Raw genomic sequence first — 16,968 nt, 5'->3', positions numbered from 1 at the left:
TGTGCAATATTAACATGAGAGTCAACGGTGACCATAAGAGGTAGACAGTATTCACAGTGCCACTGCTTTCTAACCACTCAATACGTAGTGAGGTACATTATACGTAGTGAGGTATATAAACGGTGACCATAAGAGGTAGACAGTATTCACAGTGCCACTGCTTTCTAACCACTCAAGCTAGAAACTCCAAACCAACTTCAGGATGATGGAAACACTTCATACATTCATTATTTAATTCCTCTATCCTTTAATCAGCTTAGATGTGTGTAAATTCTGTAACCGTATAAGCTATAAACACAAACCAACTTTCAAACGTGCAGACCGCCCCAACTTTCCTTGAGAAAATTCAAAAATATTTTTTACAGCATCTATACTTTTTTGTACTACAACAATATTTAAATGAGCTCCCAATGCARTTCAATGGCAATAAAAGGGCTATAGACTTACATGGGGAAAATTTGGCAACGCAACTCCTCTTGAACCATTTAACACTAGAACTGCTGGGTCTCGAGGGACCCCCCCTTCAAGCTAATAAGCAGTCATTCTGACTGCAACATTCTAACAGTGTAATTAATACATGTCATATATGCTATTGCAAAAATAATAATTTGGTTGTGTTTATAAGAGCTTAGGTAACATTAGAATAAGATTTTTTTTTAATGTATAACAATAGCATTTTCATTAGTTTATGTTACTGTAAAACTAAAAACACCAAAATTCAAGTGTTCAATCAATTTTATTTGTGGAGTGCCTTTGTTACAACTATATAAACAGAAAGCATGTGTTGAAACACATTAACAGCTTATTTTAATAACAACCAAATAAAAATACCCCAACCACCAAGACTGTGTTCCACCTATATGCATCTAGCAGCGGCGCCCCCCCCCCCCTTGCCACTGTAAGGCATCCTAGGTGAAACGCTGAGTAAATATTGAACCGTTCAAGCTAGACACCATGTTCAGGCTATCCATTCAATCAATCTTTCCATATACATACTTTTCCAACTATAACCAGTCACCACCATTACTACTGGAGTCACAACTAGTGATGGGCGGGTTGACTCATAATCCGCATGGCGGACGGGTTTGGGTCACTAAATATTGTGTGGCTGAAGGGTAGGTGCGTGGCGGGCGGGTTGAACAAAGAGAAACAATACCTTAAAAAATCCATAAAATGTATAATTCTTGTGCAATTTATATAGGCTACATTGAGGTTTTTCTGTCATTATTTTAGGCTATCTGGTATTAGTGCATAAATCTAAGCTTTAGGACTTAACTGTATGCGCCAAATAGCCTACACAGCCAATCGCCAAATAATGCTTTTGGGAACGGGCGGAAAAAGTTCATGTCAATCCACGGAGGCAGAAATGACATTGTTGAAGTTTAATTCAATAAGACCAAAGCTGTGAAAGGAGAGTTGAAAATAAAGAGAAGGGAGGGCCAGAAAAGTCATGTTTGGAAAAGATCTAGTGWAGTGGTAAAAGAGGATGATGTGTGTGATGATTGTGAGGCGCTGTACAAATCCGACAGTCACAAGACGGGACTTCAAATAGGCCTATGGCAGGTCAAGGGAACTGTAGTCTCCTGTTCAGATGGGTTAAATGGAAACTGAAATCTGGACACTAACTCTAAGTCTTTAACCTCTCACATATCCTTAATAATAATGCCGGCAGAATGAAGCATTTCTTGCAGTAAAATTATACACCAAATGTAGGCAAAATTTGGACTTAGGAACAGGAGTGGAGAAATATGATTTCTTTCTTTCTGCATTTTGATAGAATGCATTGCTCAGTTAGATAGATCTGTAGAGGTGCTGTCTTCATCATAAGAGCAACATAAAAGCTGATAGTATTTCAAACACATAAAATATGCATCGAAGCCAAACTGAAATATTATCAGAAACACTTTGGGTCATTTTCACAGCTTTCTTTTTCCTTTCAACCGGTCAAACTGATGTCATTTGGACATTTTGCACAGATTATATATWTTTTTTTGCGTTATTGTATTTTCTCCCCAGTCCCTAAACGTATTTGCTCTGAGAAAGAAGACAGAGAAAATATTACTGATGTCAACTAGATTGAAGCATTCACTCTAGGGATCTATGACATTATTCTGGTGAGCAAGGCTTTATGTAGTCTTTTAGGGAAACATATAATGACAGAAGCGAAGCTACATGCATCTAATTATTGGCAAGTTGACAACAAACAGCCTACAAATATGTTGGAAATTATAAGCAGAATCATGACTAACAAATAACCTACCAATATGTCGGAAATTATAAGCAGAAACATATCAAAATCAGCCCCCCCAAAATTCTGCACCCATTGTCAAAAATCGTTCTGCTGCCTTTAGCGCATTTTCTACATCTTATTTCATCACATATAGTCGGGCGGTTGCAGATGGGTTATTAGCAATTGCGGGCGGGGGCAGGTGAACAAACAGCTGACCCACGCAGCTATAACTTATTTCAAAACCATAAATACTTCAGAACAAGCTAGCAAGCACACATTTTCTTCAGGAAATATACTTCCCATGTTTCATATTCCTATTGTCATTTTTTTTATTTAGAATTATCATTTATTTTAGCTGTAAGATATTTCTCCCATTGAATTTTAATTCCTGGATGTAACTAGGGTCTTACAACCGAGCTTTGCTTCAGGCTTGCTAAAGGAGGCTTTTCCCGGTCCTCATTGAAAGAGAAGACGATACTGACACCTAGTGGTGAAATTCAATAGTAGGCAAATCTGCTATCTAATATCTAATGATCACAAAAATAAAACAGTTTACGGACACAGTATGTAACATACAACTAACAAGACAAAAGCCTTCTAACAAATGTATTTAATACCACATCTTACAGCATCATTCAAGCCACACATATAGAGTGCACTACATCCTCTCAGACACCAACAGGGATGTATTGAAACAATACAGGTCCATTTCCAATATCCATCTCCCTTCACCTAAGCCTCCCAGCTTGCGGTCCTACCTCCAGTCCACAAACAGTCCATAGGAGTTTTAAGGTCCCAGTGCCACTCACAGATTGAGCCACTTGATGATGTGGAAGTTCTTCTTGCCCACTCTGAGGAGAGAAAGTCCGTTGGCCAAGAGGTGCTGTCCAGGGATCAGTACCTGCTCTGGGCTGTCTGTCTTACTGTGGTTGATCCATACGGCTCCTTCTGATACCATGCGATACCTGCAGCACATCACAACACATTACAGCACAGAAATAGTCAGTTAACACTGTTTGAAAGTCAGACAGACAAAAAAAGGAAGATTTTGAGAGAGAAATAGAGGGAGTGAGAGGAACAAGCAAAGAAATTAAAACCGGACCAAAAAATAGCAATGTCCTGCTCTTTCCCTGACTTTTCTGCTCATTTGTCTGAATTTTTAAATCACAAACAGAAAATTATTTAGAGCTTAAAAAATAAAAAATCCCCCCACACCTATTCCCAACTTAACCCACCAAGACAATGCATTGTGAGACATTGGTACCCAGCCAGGCGCTAATGTGTCTTTGCTCTCCTTCCTGAACGAATGACAAATGGGCAATAATTGCACGCGTTACTTTAACATTTTAATTAGGACTAACTGAATGGTAAGGAGGTTGAAGAGGTTGATTTCATTTAAAACAATAGTGTAATGATGAGTTTGTATTATGCCTATTTATCAGCGTTGGCGCTCATGTTTATAGCAAATAATTTGACCGCGAGACTCGTGGGCTAATATTCTCTTTTACGTTTTACTTTGTAAACTTATCACATTTATTGTAAGGGAAACGAAAACATGCTATGTGTTGCAGTAGACCTTTAGAATAATACAAAACATACACTATATATAGAAAAGTATGTGGACACCCCTTCAAATGAGTGGATTCAGCTATTTCAGCCACACCCATTGCTGACAGGTCTATAGCCATGCAATCTCCATAGACAAACATTGTTAGTAGAATGGCCTTACTGAAGAGCTCAGTAACTTTCAATGTGGCACCGTCCTTCAATAAGTCAAATTTCTACCCTGCTAGAGCTGCCCCGGTCAACTGTAAGCTCTGTTATTATGAAGTGGAAATGTCTAGGAGCAACAACGGCTCAGCCGTGAAGTGGTAGGCCACACAAGCTCACTGAACGGGACCGCAGACCGCTGCGGCACGTAGGCCTCTTAGTTCCAGTGAAGGGAGATCTTAACGCTACAGCATACAATGACATCCTAGACAATTCTGGGCTTCCAACTTTGTGGCAACAGTTTGGGGAAGGCCCTTTCCTGTTTCAGCATGCACAAAGCGAGGTCCATACACAAATGGTTTGTCGAGATCAGTGTGGAAGAACTTGACTGGCCTGCACAGAGCCCAGACTTCAACCCCATCGAACACCTTTGAGATGAATTGGAACGCAGACTGCGAGCCAGGCCTAATCACCCAACATCAATGCCCGATCTCACTAATGCTCGTGGCTGAATGGAAGCAAGTCCCCACAGCAATGTTCCAACATCTAGTGGAAAGCCTTCCCAGAAGAGTGGAGGCTTATGTAGCAGCAAAGGGGGGACCAACTCCATATTAATGCCCATGATTTTGGAATGAGATGTTTGACGAGCAGGTGTCCATATACTTTTGGTCATGTAGTTTCTTTAGACCTGCATAAAATAAATAATATATTTATTTTGATGGTGTATATCAAATGGATTTATTTGACTTTTTAAATGCAGATGTTCCAAAGGCACGCATCAGCATCTTGTATGCAGAGGCCTGGAGATGCTAAACATGTTTGCGTTCATTGATGGTCAATGACAGAATCTTGAGACTGCCACAGCCCTATGCACGTTACCTCACAATCGAATTTCAATGAGGCCTAACTGAATGATAAGGAGGGTGAAGAGGTTGATTTCATTTAGAACAACAATAGTATAATGAGCTTGTGTTATGCCTATTTATCAGGGTTGGGGCTCATTTTAATCATTTGACCGCAGGCCTTGCGAGTTGATATCATTCTCTTTTACATTTAACTTTTTAAAAAGAAGCTATTACAGGACAGTTTTACTTCAGAGTCACATGCAGGTTAAATGTTTTGATTTCAATACTGAACAAAAATACAAACGCAACATGTAAAGTGTTGTTCCCATGTTTCATGAGCTGAAACAAAAGATCCCAGAAATTTTTCATACGCACAAAAAGCGTACTTCTCTCCAATTTTGTTTACATCCCTGTTAGTGAGCATTTCTCCTTTGCCAAGATAATCCATCCACCTGACAGGTGTGGCATATCAAGAAACTGATTAATCATTATGATCATTACACAGGTGCACCTTGTGCTGGGGACAATAAAAGGCCACTAAAATTAGCAGTTTTGTCACACAACACAATGCCACAGATGTCTCAAGTTTTGAGGGAGCGTGCAATTAGCATGCTGACTGCAGGAATGTCAACCAGAGCTGTTACCAGATAATTGAATGTTCATTTCTTTACCATAAGCCACCTCCAACATTGTTTTAGAGAATTTGGCAGTACGTCCAATCGGCCTCAACCGCAGACCAAGTGTAACCACGCCAGCCTAGGACCTCCACATCCGGCTTCTTCACCTGCGGGATCGTCTGAGACCAGCCACCCGGACAGCTGATGAAACTGAGAAGTATTTCTGTCTGTAATAAAGCCCTTTTGTGGGGAAATACTCTTTCTGATTAGCTGGCCCTCCCACGCCCACCTTTGGCTGCTCCCCTGTCCAGTCATGTGAAATCCAAATATGAACTGTAACTCAGTGAAATCGTTGAATGTTGCATTTATATTTTTGTTCAGTATATATAGTATCAGAAAGAGCATATTCTACAGTTTCTATGACACTTACCTTGGTAAAATAACTTAAAATTCAAGAAAGGCAACTCTATTTCCAAGAATAGCTCCGCTGTCCATGCCTTCAGCACATGACCACTCCGCTGTCCATGCCTTCAGCACATGACCACTCCGGTGTCCATGCCTTCAGCACCATGACCATGACCACTCCGGTGTCCATGCCTTCAGCACATGACCACTCCGGTGTCCATGCCTTCAGCACATGACCACTCCGGTGTCCATGCCTTCAGCACATGACCACTCCGGTGTCCATGCCTTCAGCACATGACCACTCCGGTGTCCATGCCTTCAGCACATGACCACTCCGCTGTCCATGCCTTCAGCCATGACCACCTCGTGTCCATGCCTTCAGCACATGACCACTCCGGTCCATGCCTTCAGCACATGACCACTCCCTGTCCATGCTTCAGCACATGACCACTCCGCTGTCCATGCCTTCAGCACATGACCACTCCCACGGCAGAACTGCTCTGGCTACTAAGCGAAACTAGTAACACAATCTACTTAAAATATGCTATTCTGTATTTGTTAAAATACATTTTCTTATTTCCACAATGTTTCTTAGACCTGCCAAAACGAAATTATACTGAAATTCTTTGTGATGGACTTGAACTAGTTGTTTTTTGTTTTAACTTATAGCCCAGAGTAACATAGTATCATTTTTATTAGTTTATTTTCTTTGAAATAATAGTTTTTTTAGTATCTCAATGTTACCTTCATAAATACAACCAAATGATTATTCTTCTGACAGCATATATGATTGTATTTATATTGACTGTTAGAATGTTGATGCGTCATTGGCTGAAGTGTCGAAATATGGCTTTAGGCGTACGTTCTTCACTCAGATTTGTAGAACTATACAAAACATATCCTTGACTCTATCTAAACAATAATCTATTCTTACATTTTTACATGGATATAATTCCACAAATATGTCTTTATACAATTCATAATTTACAATAGTATTGCCATATTTATGGTGCTTATGTTTGCGCACCTTGAGGGTTGATATGCATATGAGCGTATGCTAAAGGTGCGAGTAGTGAAATAGAGAGTGAGCGACCCTCCGTGTGAGGTAGTCGGGTCAGGTATAAGGAACAGAGAACGTAAAGGTGGAGCCCTACCCTTTGGCCCCCTGGGGGATGGCCTCTGCCCTGCGGCAGGCATCCAGTACTGTGGTCCCTGGCTCCAGCAGCAGCTCATGGGAAGGGCCTCTCTGAAGAGCCCTGCAGCTCAGCATCGCTCATCTCTCCAGGGCCTGTAGGTTACTGTGGTACAGGGCATTGGTGCACCTGTGAGGGAGAGAAACACACACACACACACACACACACACACACACAACACACACACACACACACACACACACACACAGCATTACTAATAGTGCCAAGCGAGACCTCATGAATGACACACAAATTACCTATGCGCTCACACAACACACACGGACACACGCCTCACCTTTTGGCACTCTCCAGACCCTCCTTGCCGTGGACCAGTTTGGTGATTTCGGCGGCGAGGCGTTTGTGTGCAGGCCGTTTGCCTGGCTCCTGTCTCTGCTGCTCCATCACCCTCTCCACCTCGGCCAGGGGTAGGAAGGTGAACAGCTTCAGATACCTGCAGGTAGCACAACCAACCCCGAKCCAGTCTCCAACATCATCATACATAGGCTGCACTCAGATGCTAATACCACCAGGTCCCATGTTCACAAAGCGTCTCGGAGTAGGGGTGCTGACCTAGTTGCGCCTTTTAAARCATAGAGGGGGGACCTTGTCACTCATCATCTGAGACGCTTCAATACGGGCCCAAGGCCGGTTTCACAGACTCGGGTTAAGCCGAGTGGTCCTAGTCTATACAAACAAACCATCAAATTATACCAGAATCAATATAAGCCTAAATAGAAGGCTCTGATAAGTGGGCCAGTTCTATTGCGGTCTCAGTCTCCAGCCACCTACCATTCCACACTGTTGTCAGGCTGCCTGAGGAAGAACTGATAGAGGTCAAACGGAGATGTCTTGTCCCTGTTCAGCCACACTGCATTGCCTGCTGTCTTCCCCAGCTTGTCCCCCGCAGAGCTGGTCACCAGTGGGATGGTCAGCCCATACACGTCCTGTCCAGTCACCCTGTTACAGAGAAATTGATACAATGGTTATTAAAGAGGCCATCACTGGTCAGTTAATGTTGAGGCAAGTGTGTGTTATTGCATGTTTACTACTGTGGGCTATTTATGGCCTTGAAGCATCGCTCTGGTGTCTGATGCACCATGCAGATGTTAGGCTACAATATCTGGAATCGATGTGATAATTGGTCAGTACATTTGCAAATGTCTCTGTGTGTGTCCAATGAATCTGATGTAACATTACTTGTGTATGAACTCGTGCCCAGACATCAGGTTGCCCAGCTGGTCTGTCCCTCCCAGCTGGATCTTACAGTTATGATTCTGGTTCAGGTGGTAGAAGTCATAAGCTTGAAACAGCTGGTAAGAGAACTCAGTTAGGCTCATGCCCTCTGCACTCTTCAGCCTGGACTGGACACTGTGCCTACTGAGCAGGGTCCCCATTCGGAAACGTCTGCCAACTTCTGACAGAAAAGCAACCACATTCCAGTCTTTGTACCAAGCRAAATTGTTCAATAGGGTTACAGTGCCAAGCTTTTTAGAGTCGTTGTGGAAATTCAGTTCATGGTTGGTGAAGATTCGCTGCAAGCTCTCCCTGATAGCCCTCGTATTGTCCTCCACTACACCAGACGGTAGCTGCTCTCTCTCGTTCGTTTTCCCGCTTGGGTCCCCTATCTGTGCTGTTGCACCACCGATTAGAGCGATGACATTGTGTCCTGCGCTTCGAAAATGCAATAGCCCGACGATAGCGAGTAAATTACCCACGTGAAGGCTGTCCGCCGTGGGGTCGAATCCGCAGTACACGGTCTGGCACCCAGACTGCAGCAGTTGAGGAAGTTGATCTTGGGCTGCGTTTTCGGGGAAAGCATCCTTCAAAATGCCCCGTTTATTTAGCGAAAAAAGAATTCCACTTTGGGTTGTTGCAGAGCGATGAAACATGTACCTTAACGTTATACATGGGAGTGTGTTTTTAAAAATAATACAAGAACCATGCCACGATACACGTGAAAAAAACCTGGCTATGGATGCCGCCATATTGGAAACTGTGACACACRGGACAGGAAGATGAAAGGGACTAAAGTATGACAGAAYAAATATAGCGCCATCTGGTGTATTGTGTAACTATACCACATCCTGCCTGTTACTCCTGACCTGTGGCCTTTTTATTGAAAGGAGCATCACCCACATCACTGTGCACTTTCACCACCCTGTGAAGTTCCTCATAATTTATTTCATCTGTAGTAAACTGCATGCTTTCCCGACGAGTGGTAGTGGGAGGACCACACAACATGTCATCACGTGACTTCAAGTTTACTTCGGCATGATGGTTATTACAGTACTATATCATTCCAAGCGATTCCACCAACATTTCTCACATAATTCATTTTACCAACACAACAAGATTCCACCTTGTCTAGCATATTTTGTTTTGTCAACATTTGGAAAGTTTAGCCTACCTGTTTCCATCAGGCCTGTCATGACATGTTTTATCCGACATGTAGGCTACTGTAGTAGCATAAAGAAATTGGATGGAAATCTGWTTTTTTCCCAGATTCTTTTCTGCCCGTTCCCAAAAGCATTTGGCGATTGACGTGTAGGCTATTTGGCGTGTGTACAGTTAGACCCTAAAGTGTAGACTTACACACTAATGCCAGATATCCCAAAAATTCTGAAAGAAAAATCTCAATGTACCCTATGGATATAAATTGCACAAGAATTATAAATGTATGTATTTTTAATTGTGTTCTCTTTATTCAGCGATTTTGCAAGGGGAGTGGAGGGGACACCTGGCCCATAGACTTGCATTAAATTGCATGGGGGGGGTAAGCTTCCACTTGTTCTAGTACCTTTTCTAACACATCTGCCCCCAGAAACTCGAGCATCTGATGCAACTGCGCAAGATTTTAGTTCTGGGTTTCCGAGATTATACATTGTGTGACATTGTTCGTACATAGTTTCAATATTGAAATTCGATCTCTAATAGAATGAACGTGTCAGGAGGACACTGACATTTTATATCAGCCAGTCGAAATCATGAATCTACATACATTGTATGGAAATATACAAAGACATATCAAAAACAGGTCAAACTTTGCTGTTATTCACCCCAAAATAAATGCACTACTAAGCAGGTGGGGGGTTTGCTTTGGTTTTACTCTACTTGGCTTTTGTCATTGACATAGAGGGGTAAGAAAACATGGTCAATTGCACATTATTCCCATTTTCCAAATGATCCAGATTTAAATTCGTGAGATTTGAATGGGATATCCACACAACAGGCAAACACACAACCCAAACAAATACTTTTTTTCATTATCAATCTGAGAGGATAATAAGACACATTATGTAACATTAAAAATCAAATATATATAAATATTGAGGTTCTTATTCTGGTGACATGATGATTGGTTTTTGGCTGCCATTAGACAAATTAAAATAATCTCACACTTTTGTCCATAATAATCTCATCATGTAGTTACAGGTATTCCCAAACTGAGGTACGTGTACCCCTGGGCAATGCCGTCAGGGTTTCCCCCCCCCKAAAAAATGTGATTCACATTTTAAAAATATATAATAATTTATTGTTATAAAAAATAAAAATGTCTTCACATTTTCAAACAGTCCATTTGTCACGCTCGCTATCCTCAAACTCCCTGTCATAAATCAACAAAGGCGCAGCGTGCATATAGTTCCACATCTTTTAATTGGAGTGAAACCTAAACAAACAGGTAAACCAATGAACGTGACGCAACCGAGGTGCACACAAACAAACACACACGGAAAATAATAATTACCCACACATTAGGTGGGAAAAAAGGCTGCCTAAGTATGATTCTCAATCAGAGACAACGATAGACAGCTGTCCCTGATTGAGAACCATACCTGGCCAAAACATAGAAATACAGAAACCTAGAAAACAAAACATAGAATGCCCACCCCACATCACACCCTGACCTAACCAAATAGAGAAATAAAACGGCTCTCTAAGGTCAGGGCGTGACACCATTTCTATTTTCCAACGGGGCTGTACGTACATTTGGGTGAGMTTTTTTTCTCACCTGAGTAGCATCGTTTCACTGCCAAAAATAAAATGAAACCATCTAGTGTTCAGCGAAATAACAACACAATGTCAAATACAGGTAGTCTAGTTTAATTTATTTTATTTCACGTTTATTTAACCAGATAGGCTAGTTGAGAACAAGTTCTCATTAACAACTGCGACCTGGCCAAGATAAAGCAAAGCAGTGCGACAGAAACAACAACACAGTTACACATGGAATAAACAAGCGTACAGTCAATAACACAATAGAAAAAAAAGAAAGTCTATATACAGTGTGTGCAAATGGCATGACGAGGTAAGGCAATAAATAGGCCATAGTAGCAAAGTAATTACAATTTKGCAGATTAACACTGGAGTGATAGATGAGCAGATGATGATGAGCAGATGATGGTGTGTAAGTAGTGATACTGTGTGAAAAAGAGCAACAAAGTAAATAAAACAATATGGGGATGAGGTAGGTAGATTGGGTGGTCTATTTACAGATGGACTATGTACAGCTGCAGCGATCGGTTAGCTGCTCAGATAGCTGATGTTTAAAGTTAGTGAGGGAAATGTAAGTCTCCAGCTTCAGCGATTTTTGCAATTCGTTCCAGTCACTGGCAGCAGAGAACTGGAAGGAAAGGCGGCTAAAGGGGTGTTGGCTTTGGGGATGACCAGTGAGATATACCTGCTGGAGTGCGTGCTACTGGTGGGTGTTGTTATCGTGACCAGTGAGCTGAGATAAGGCGGAGATTTACCTAGCATAGACTTATAGACGACGACGTATATGTAGCGAAGGCCAGCCGACTACAGCATACAGGTCGCAGTGGTGGGTGGTATATGGCGCTTTGGTAACAAAACGGATGGCACTGTGATGGACTACATCCAATTTGCTGAGTAGAGTATTGGAAGCTATTTTGTAGATGACATCGCCGAAGTCGAGGATCGGTAGGATAGTCAGTTTTACTAGAGTAAGTTTGGCGGCGTGAGTGAAGGAGGCTTTGTTGCGAAATAGAAAGCCGATTCTAGATTTGAGTTTGGATTGGAGATGTTTGATATGAGTCTGGAAGGAGAGATTACAGTCTAGCCAGACACCTAGGTATTTGTAGTTGTCCACGTATTCTAGGTCAGAACCATCCAGAGTAGTGATGCTAGTCGGGCGGGCGGGTGCGGGCAGCGAATGGTTGAAAAGCATGCATTTGGTTTTACTAGCGTTTAAGAGCAGTTGGAGGCCACGGAAGGAGTGTTGTATGGCATTGAAGCTCATTTGGAGGTTAGCTAACACAGTGTCCAAAGAAGTGCCAGATGTATACAGAATGGTGTCGTCTGCATAGAGGTGGATCAGGGAATCACCAGCAGCACAAGCGACATCGTTGATATACACAGAGAAAAGAGTCGGCCCGAGAATTGAACCGTGTGGCACCCCCATGACTGCCAGAGGTCCGGACAACAGGCCRTCCGATTTGACACACTGAACTCTGTCTGCGAAGTAGTTGGTGAACCAGGCGAGGCAGTCATTTGAGAAACCAAATACTAGTCAATTAATTAACATCCAATCACTTTAACCATTACTCTCTCATGGGAATTCCACTAACGGTCCGTATGTTACCAAACGTAGCTGCTGCTCATTCCGTTTGCTTGAAAATTGAGACACATACCAGCTCTACTGGTAGTACTGCTACTACCAGCAGTAGTAGCAGTACCATACTACCATGCCACTTGTACCATACTACCATGCCACTTGCAATGCTAGGGTTGTGGTTAATGTTCCCTCTTAGAAGAAATATCAGCCCGCGCAGAGAAGCACAAGACTGAACTTCACTCAACTTTCTATAGAGTTTTCTCCTTTAGTTAACACTATTGACGTTTCCATCTACTGTGGGAATTGTGATTGAATTAACACAATATTAGCCACTTTCAGTGTAACATACCGAAACAAAACGAACTATGCAAGACCCTTAGTATGCTAAACTAACTGGGCAAGAGATGTTCTTGTAGGTAGAGTGCATTGGAGTAGAATTCTATTGCATTGACGACCATGACTGAGGCCTGTCGGGACTGTGTTTAGGCTACAGTAGATGTGCTTGTTTGAGATCAAAGCAAGAGCTGCACGTAGCCACGTGTGCACATTTGTTCATATTCTTTGCTTGTTAGTGAGTTATTAGCCCAGTTATAGATCATTTTAGGTCAACAATGGGGGAGTGGTTGCTTCACACAATAGCTTTGAAAAGGAGGCAGGTAAGAGCTTTTTATTATGTCTTAAAGGGTATTTTGAGAAGGTCTTGAATAAGCTAAGTAGCCAATATGCAGAGCATATCATAATTTGTCTGATTCTCTGTAGTAGTGGTATGGGGATAATAATGAATTGTATTTTGTAATGTGGTTTCTTGCATCAAACAAGACAACATTTTCAGTCACCGTGTCTGAAGTGGAAAAACAGGTTCATGTCAAGCCTGCATGTTTTTTTCAAAAGTCTCATGGAATGTAGGCCTCCATTGAACACCACACATTGGCTGCTACTGCGTCTGAATGATATATATGGCTGTTCTGTGTTAAAATGTTTCTCCGTTGTTGTTTATGGTATGCCTACAGTGCATTTTTTGTAAATAAAAAATAAAAAATTAAGGCTGAAATATCACATTTACATAAGTATTTATACCCTTTACTCAGTACTTTGTTGAAGCTCCTTTGGCAGTAATTACAGCATTGAGTCTTCTTGAGTATTACCCTACAAGCTTGGCACACCTACAGTTGAAGTCGGAGGTTTACATACACCTTAGCCAAATACATTTAAACTCAGTTTCTCACAATTCCTGACATTTAATCCTAGTAAAAATTCCCTGTCTTAGGTCAGTTAGGATCACCACTTTATTTTAAGAATGTGAAATGTCAGAATAATAGCAGAGAGAATGATTTATTTCAGCTTTTATTTCTTTCATCACATTCTCAGTGGGTCAGAAGTTTACATACACTCAATTAGTATTTGGTAGCATTGCCTTTAAATTGTTTAACTTGGGTCAAACGTTTCGGGTAGCCTTCCACAAGATTCCCACAATAAGTTGGGTGAATTTTGGCCCATTCCTCCTGACAGAGCTGGTGTAACTGAGTCAGGTTTGTAGGCCTCCTTGCTCAAACAAGCTTTTTCAGTTCTGCTCACAAATTTTCTATAGGATTGAGGTCAGGGCTTTGTGATGGCCACTCCAATACCTTGACTTTGTTGTCCTTAAGCCATTTTGCCACAACTTTGGAAGTATGCTTGCGGTCATTGTCCATTTGGAAGACCCATTTGCGACCAAGCTTTAACTTCCTGATTGATGTCTTGAGATGTTGCTTCAATATATCCACATAATTTTCCATCCTCATGAGCCATCTATTTTGTGAAGTGCACCAGTCCCTCCTGCAGCAAAGCACCCCCACAACATGATGCTGCCACCCCCGTGCTTCACGGTTGGGATCGCGTTCTTCGGCTTGCAAGCTTCCCCCCTTTTCCTCTAAACATAACGATGGTCATTATGGCCAAACAGTTCTATTTTTGTTTATTCAGACTAGAGGACATTTCTCCAAAAAGTACGATCTTTGTCCCCATGTGCATTTGCAAACCATAGTCTGGCTTTTTTATGGCGGTTTTGGAGCAGTGGCTTCTTCTTTGCTGAGCGGTCATTCAGGTTATGTCGATATAGGACTCGTTTTACTGTGGATATAGATACTTTTGTACCAGTTTCCTCCAGCATCTTCACAAGGTCCTTTGCTGTTGTTCTGGGATTGATTTGCACTTTTCGCACCAAAGTACGTTCATCTCTAGGAGACAGAATGCAAGGTGAACTCGTTTTTCAACCACTTCACAAAGCTCTTGTTAACAAACTATAGTTTTGTCAGGTCGGTTACGACATCTACTTTGTGCATGACACAAGTAATTTTTCCAACAATTGTTTACAGACAGATTATTTCACTTATAATTCACTGTATCACAATTCCAGTGGGTCAGAAGTTTACATACACTAAGTTGACTGTGCCTTTAAACAGCTTGGAAAATTCCAGAAATGATGTCATGGCTTTAGAAGCTTCTGAAAGGCTAATCATTTGAGTCAAGACAGGAAACACAGGGATAAATACACCGGGGACTAATAGGAGACACCTGGAGGTGGGTGGAGACACTCACAAAGACAGGTGAAACAGATCAGGGCGTGACACCGAGGCCACTCCTGCGTTGTCTTGGCTGTGTGCTTAGGGTTGTTGTTCTGTTGCAAGGTGAACCTTCACCCCAGTCTGAGGTCCTGAGCGCTCTGGAGCAGGTTTTCATCAAGGATTGCTCTGTACTTTGCTCCGTTCATCTTTACCTGGAGCTTTATTACAGACAGAAATACAGGTTTACAATGTTTTTATGCAGATTTTAGAATATTCGCATGAAAGTTTGTCAACAATTGGATGGAAACCTATAGACACCCTAAAGAGTGGCATGTGTGCGAGTCCAGTGTCACTTTGATTAGACTAGGGTTTAATATTTTCCCGGTATTTTACAAATGTTCCATCCCGAGAATAATAATTTTTCTCCTGGCTAACCAAATATTTCCCGCCCAAACCGGAAGTGTCATTCTAAAGCATTTAAAGCATATTAATATGTCTGGATTTGATTAGAGCTTGGATCGGCATGTTCAAGTCTGATGCTACTTGAGTCATACATTGAATACATTTTACGAGCCCAAGCCCAAAAAAGCCTAAATGATTGTGCTGTTATCCATTACATAGCCTATGATATAGGCTACTACCCATTACACATGACAGAAAAACATAAAAGCCCATAGATGTAGCTATGTTCATAAATAAGGTGACACCTGAAAGCCGGATAGAGATGTGTAAAATAGACGTGCATCCAGTCCTTATAGTACTGTAGCATTTGCTGCAGCAAATGTAGGGACCACAATGAAAATAAGTCCCCGATTTTTTTGTGCAATCCCGGTCACTTTTAAAATGATTTGTGTATACACAGTATGTCTTTTTTTAACTGACAAATAAAATCAATCAATCAATCTCAACTGTGCAGAGGCAATTTGATGAATGGAAAGAGACATCTGTTAAAAAACACCAAAAAGGTTAATGACATTGTCAAGCCAAACAAATTTGTTGCATATATTATATATAATAATAAATATTGTATCAAKATGTTAAAACTCTGATTTTCCCCTGGCTGATCATTGTCTGCAACCGGCTCTGATCGTGAAGTAATGAAACAGGCAGAAAGACTGAGCTCATCTGTGGTGGTCGGCTAACCTGGCCCATAACCCTGTGTGGCATCAGTTGTGCCACAAAAGCAAAGGCGATATCCACGTTTATTAACACAGGGTCACTACAGTTATTGTTATTTGTAGTGGTGTTTATTCATGGATGGCAAGGGAAGCAATGCTTCCACCAAAAATGTACCAATCATTTTCCCCCCCCGATAAAGTTATGTATCTTTCGTCTCTCTGTGTTTCAGAATTGTCCTTCAATTCGCAAGAGGCTGAATGTATCTCACAGGAGAAAGCATCCGAGTGAGCGAAACAGCGCCCCTCTGTCTCTTTACGCATAGGCCATCTATCTGATGCGCTCTGGTCCAAACGGGTATGACATTGTTGCCGCCCGTTGCATTGAGGGCAAGGGAAGCCAGCAAGCATATGGCCTCCCTTGACAAAAAAAGTATACAAATTAGCCAATCAGCATTGAGCTAAACTGAGCAAGCTCAACTGTGAAAGCGCACCAAAAGAAGTGTCAAGGGAAGCCAGCTTGGATTTGGCATCACTATCAAATCCCTTTGAGAGCATATGTCATTCACAGAAAAACTAGCTAAAGTTGGCCCTTTCGTAATAAGCCATGGATGGAGACAGGGATTTATACTMGTGGTTTTACTTAGTTATCCGTACTGGCCACTGATTATAACGGKAATTCTGATCCAACCATTGCTTAATTCATTGTTGTGCCCCTGGCCTGAGAGGAGTGATTTT

The 16,968-nt window shown here is 41.8% G+C and overlaps 1 protein-coding gene across 1 annotated transcript; it reads right to left on the bottom strand.

Annotated features, from left to right (window-relative positions):
* Nucleotides 1–3,074: 3,074 nt before the first annotated feature.
* On the bottom strand, nt 3,075–9,016 carry LOC111962223 (tyrosine--tRNA ligase, mitochondrial). Its single transcript, XM_023985141.2, has 5 exons — nt 8,198–9,016; nt 7,790–7,957; nt 7,296–7,451; nt 6,962–7,129; nt 3,075–3,195 (listed from the first exon to the last, which is right to left on the bottom strand). Exons 1-4 carry the CDS (start codon nt 8,983–8,985, stop codon nt 7,081–7,083), a joined length of 1,161 nt encoding a protein of 386 aa, XP_023840909.1. The 5' UTR covers nt 8,986–9,016; the 3' UTR covers nt 3,075–3,195; nt 6,962–7,080.
* Between the last annotated feature and the right edge of the window lie 7,952 nt (nt 9,017–16,968).

Source organism: Salvelinus sp. IW2-2015, linkage group LG4q.1:29, assembly GCF_002910315.2.
Source record: "Salvelinus sp. IW2-2015 linkage group LG4q.1:29, ASM291031v2, whole genome shotgun sequence".
Taxonomy (NCBI): Eukaryota; Metazoa; Chordata; class Actinopteri; order Salmoniformes; family Salmonidae; genus Salvelinus; species Salvelinus sp. IW2-2015.
This window is presented reverse-complemented; position numbering and strand designations above follow the sequence as displayed.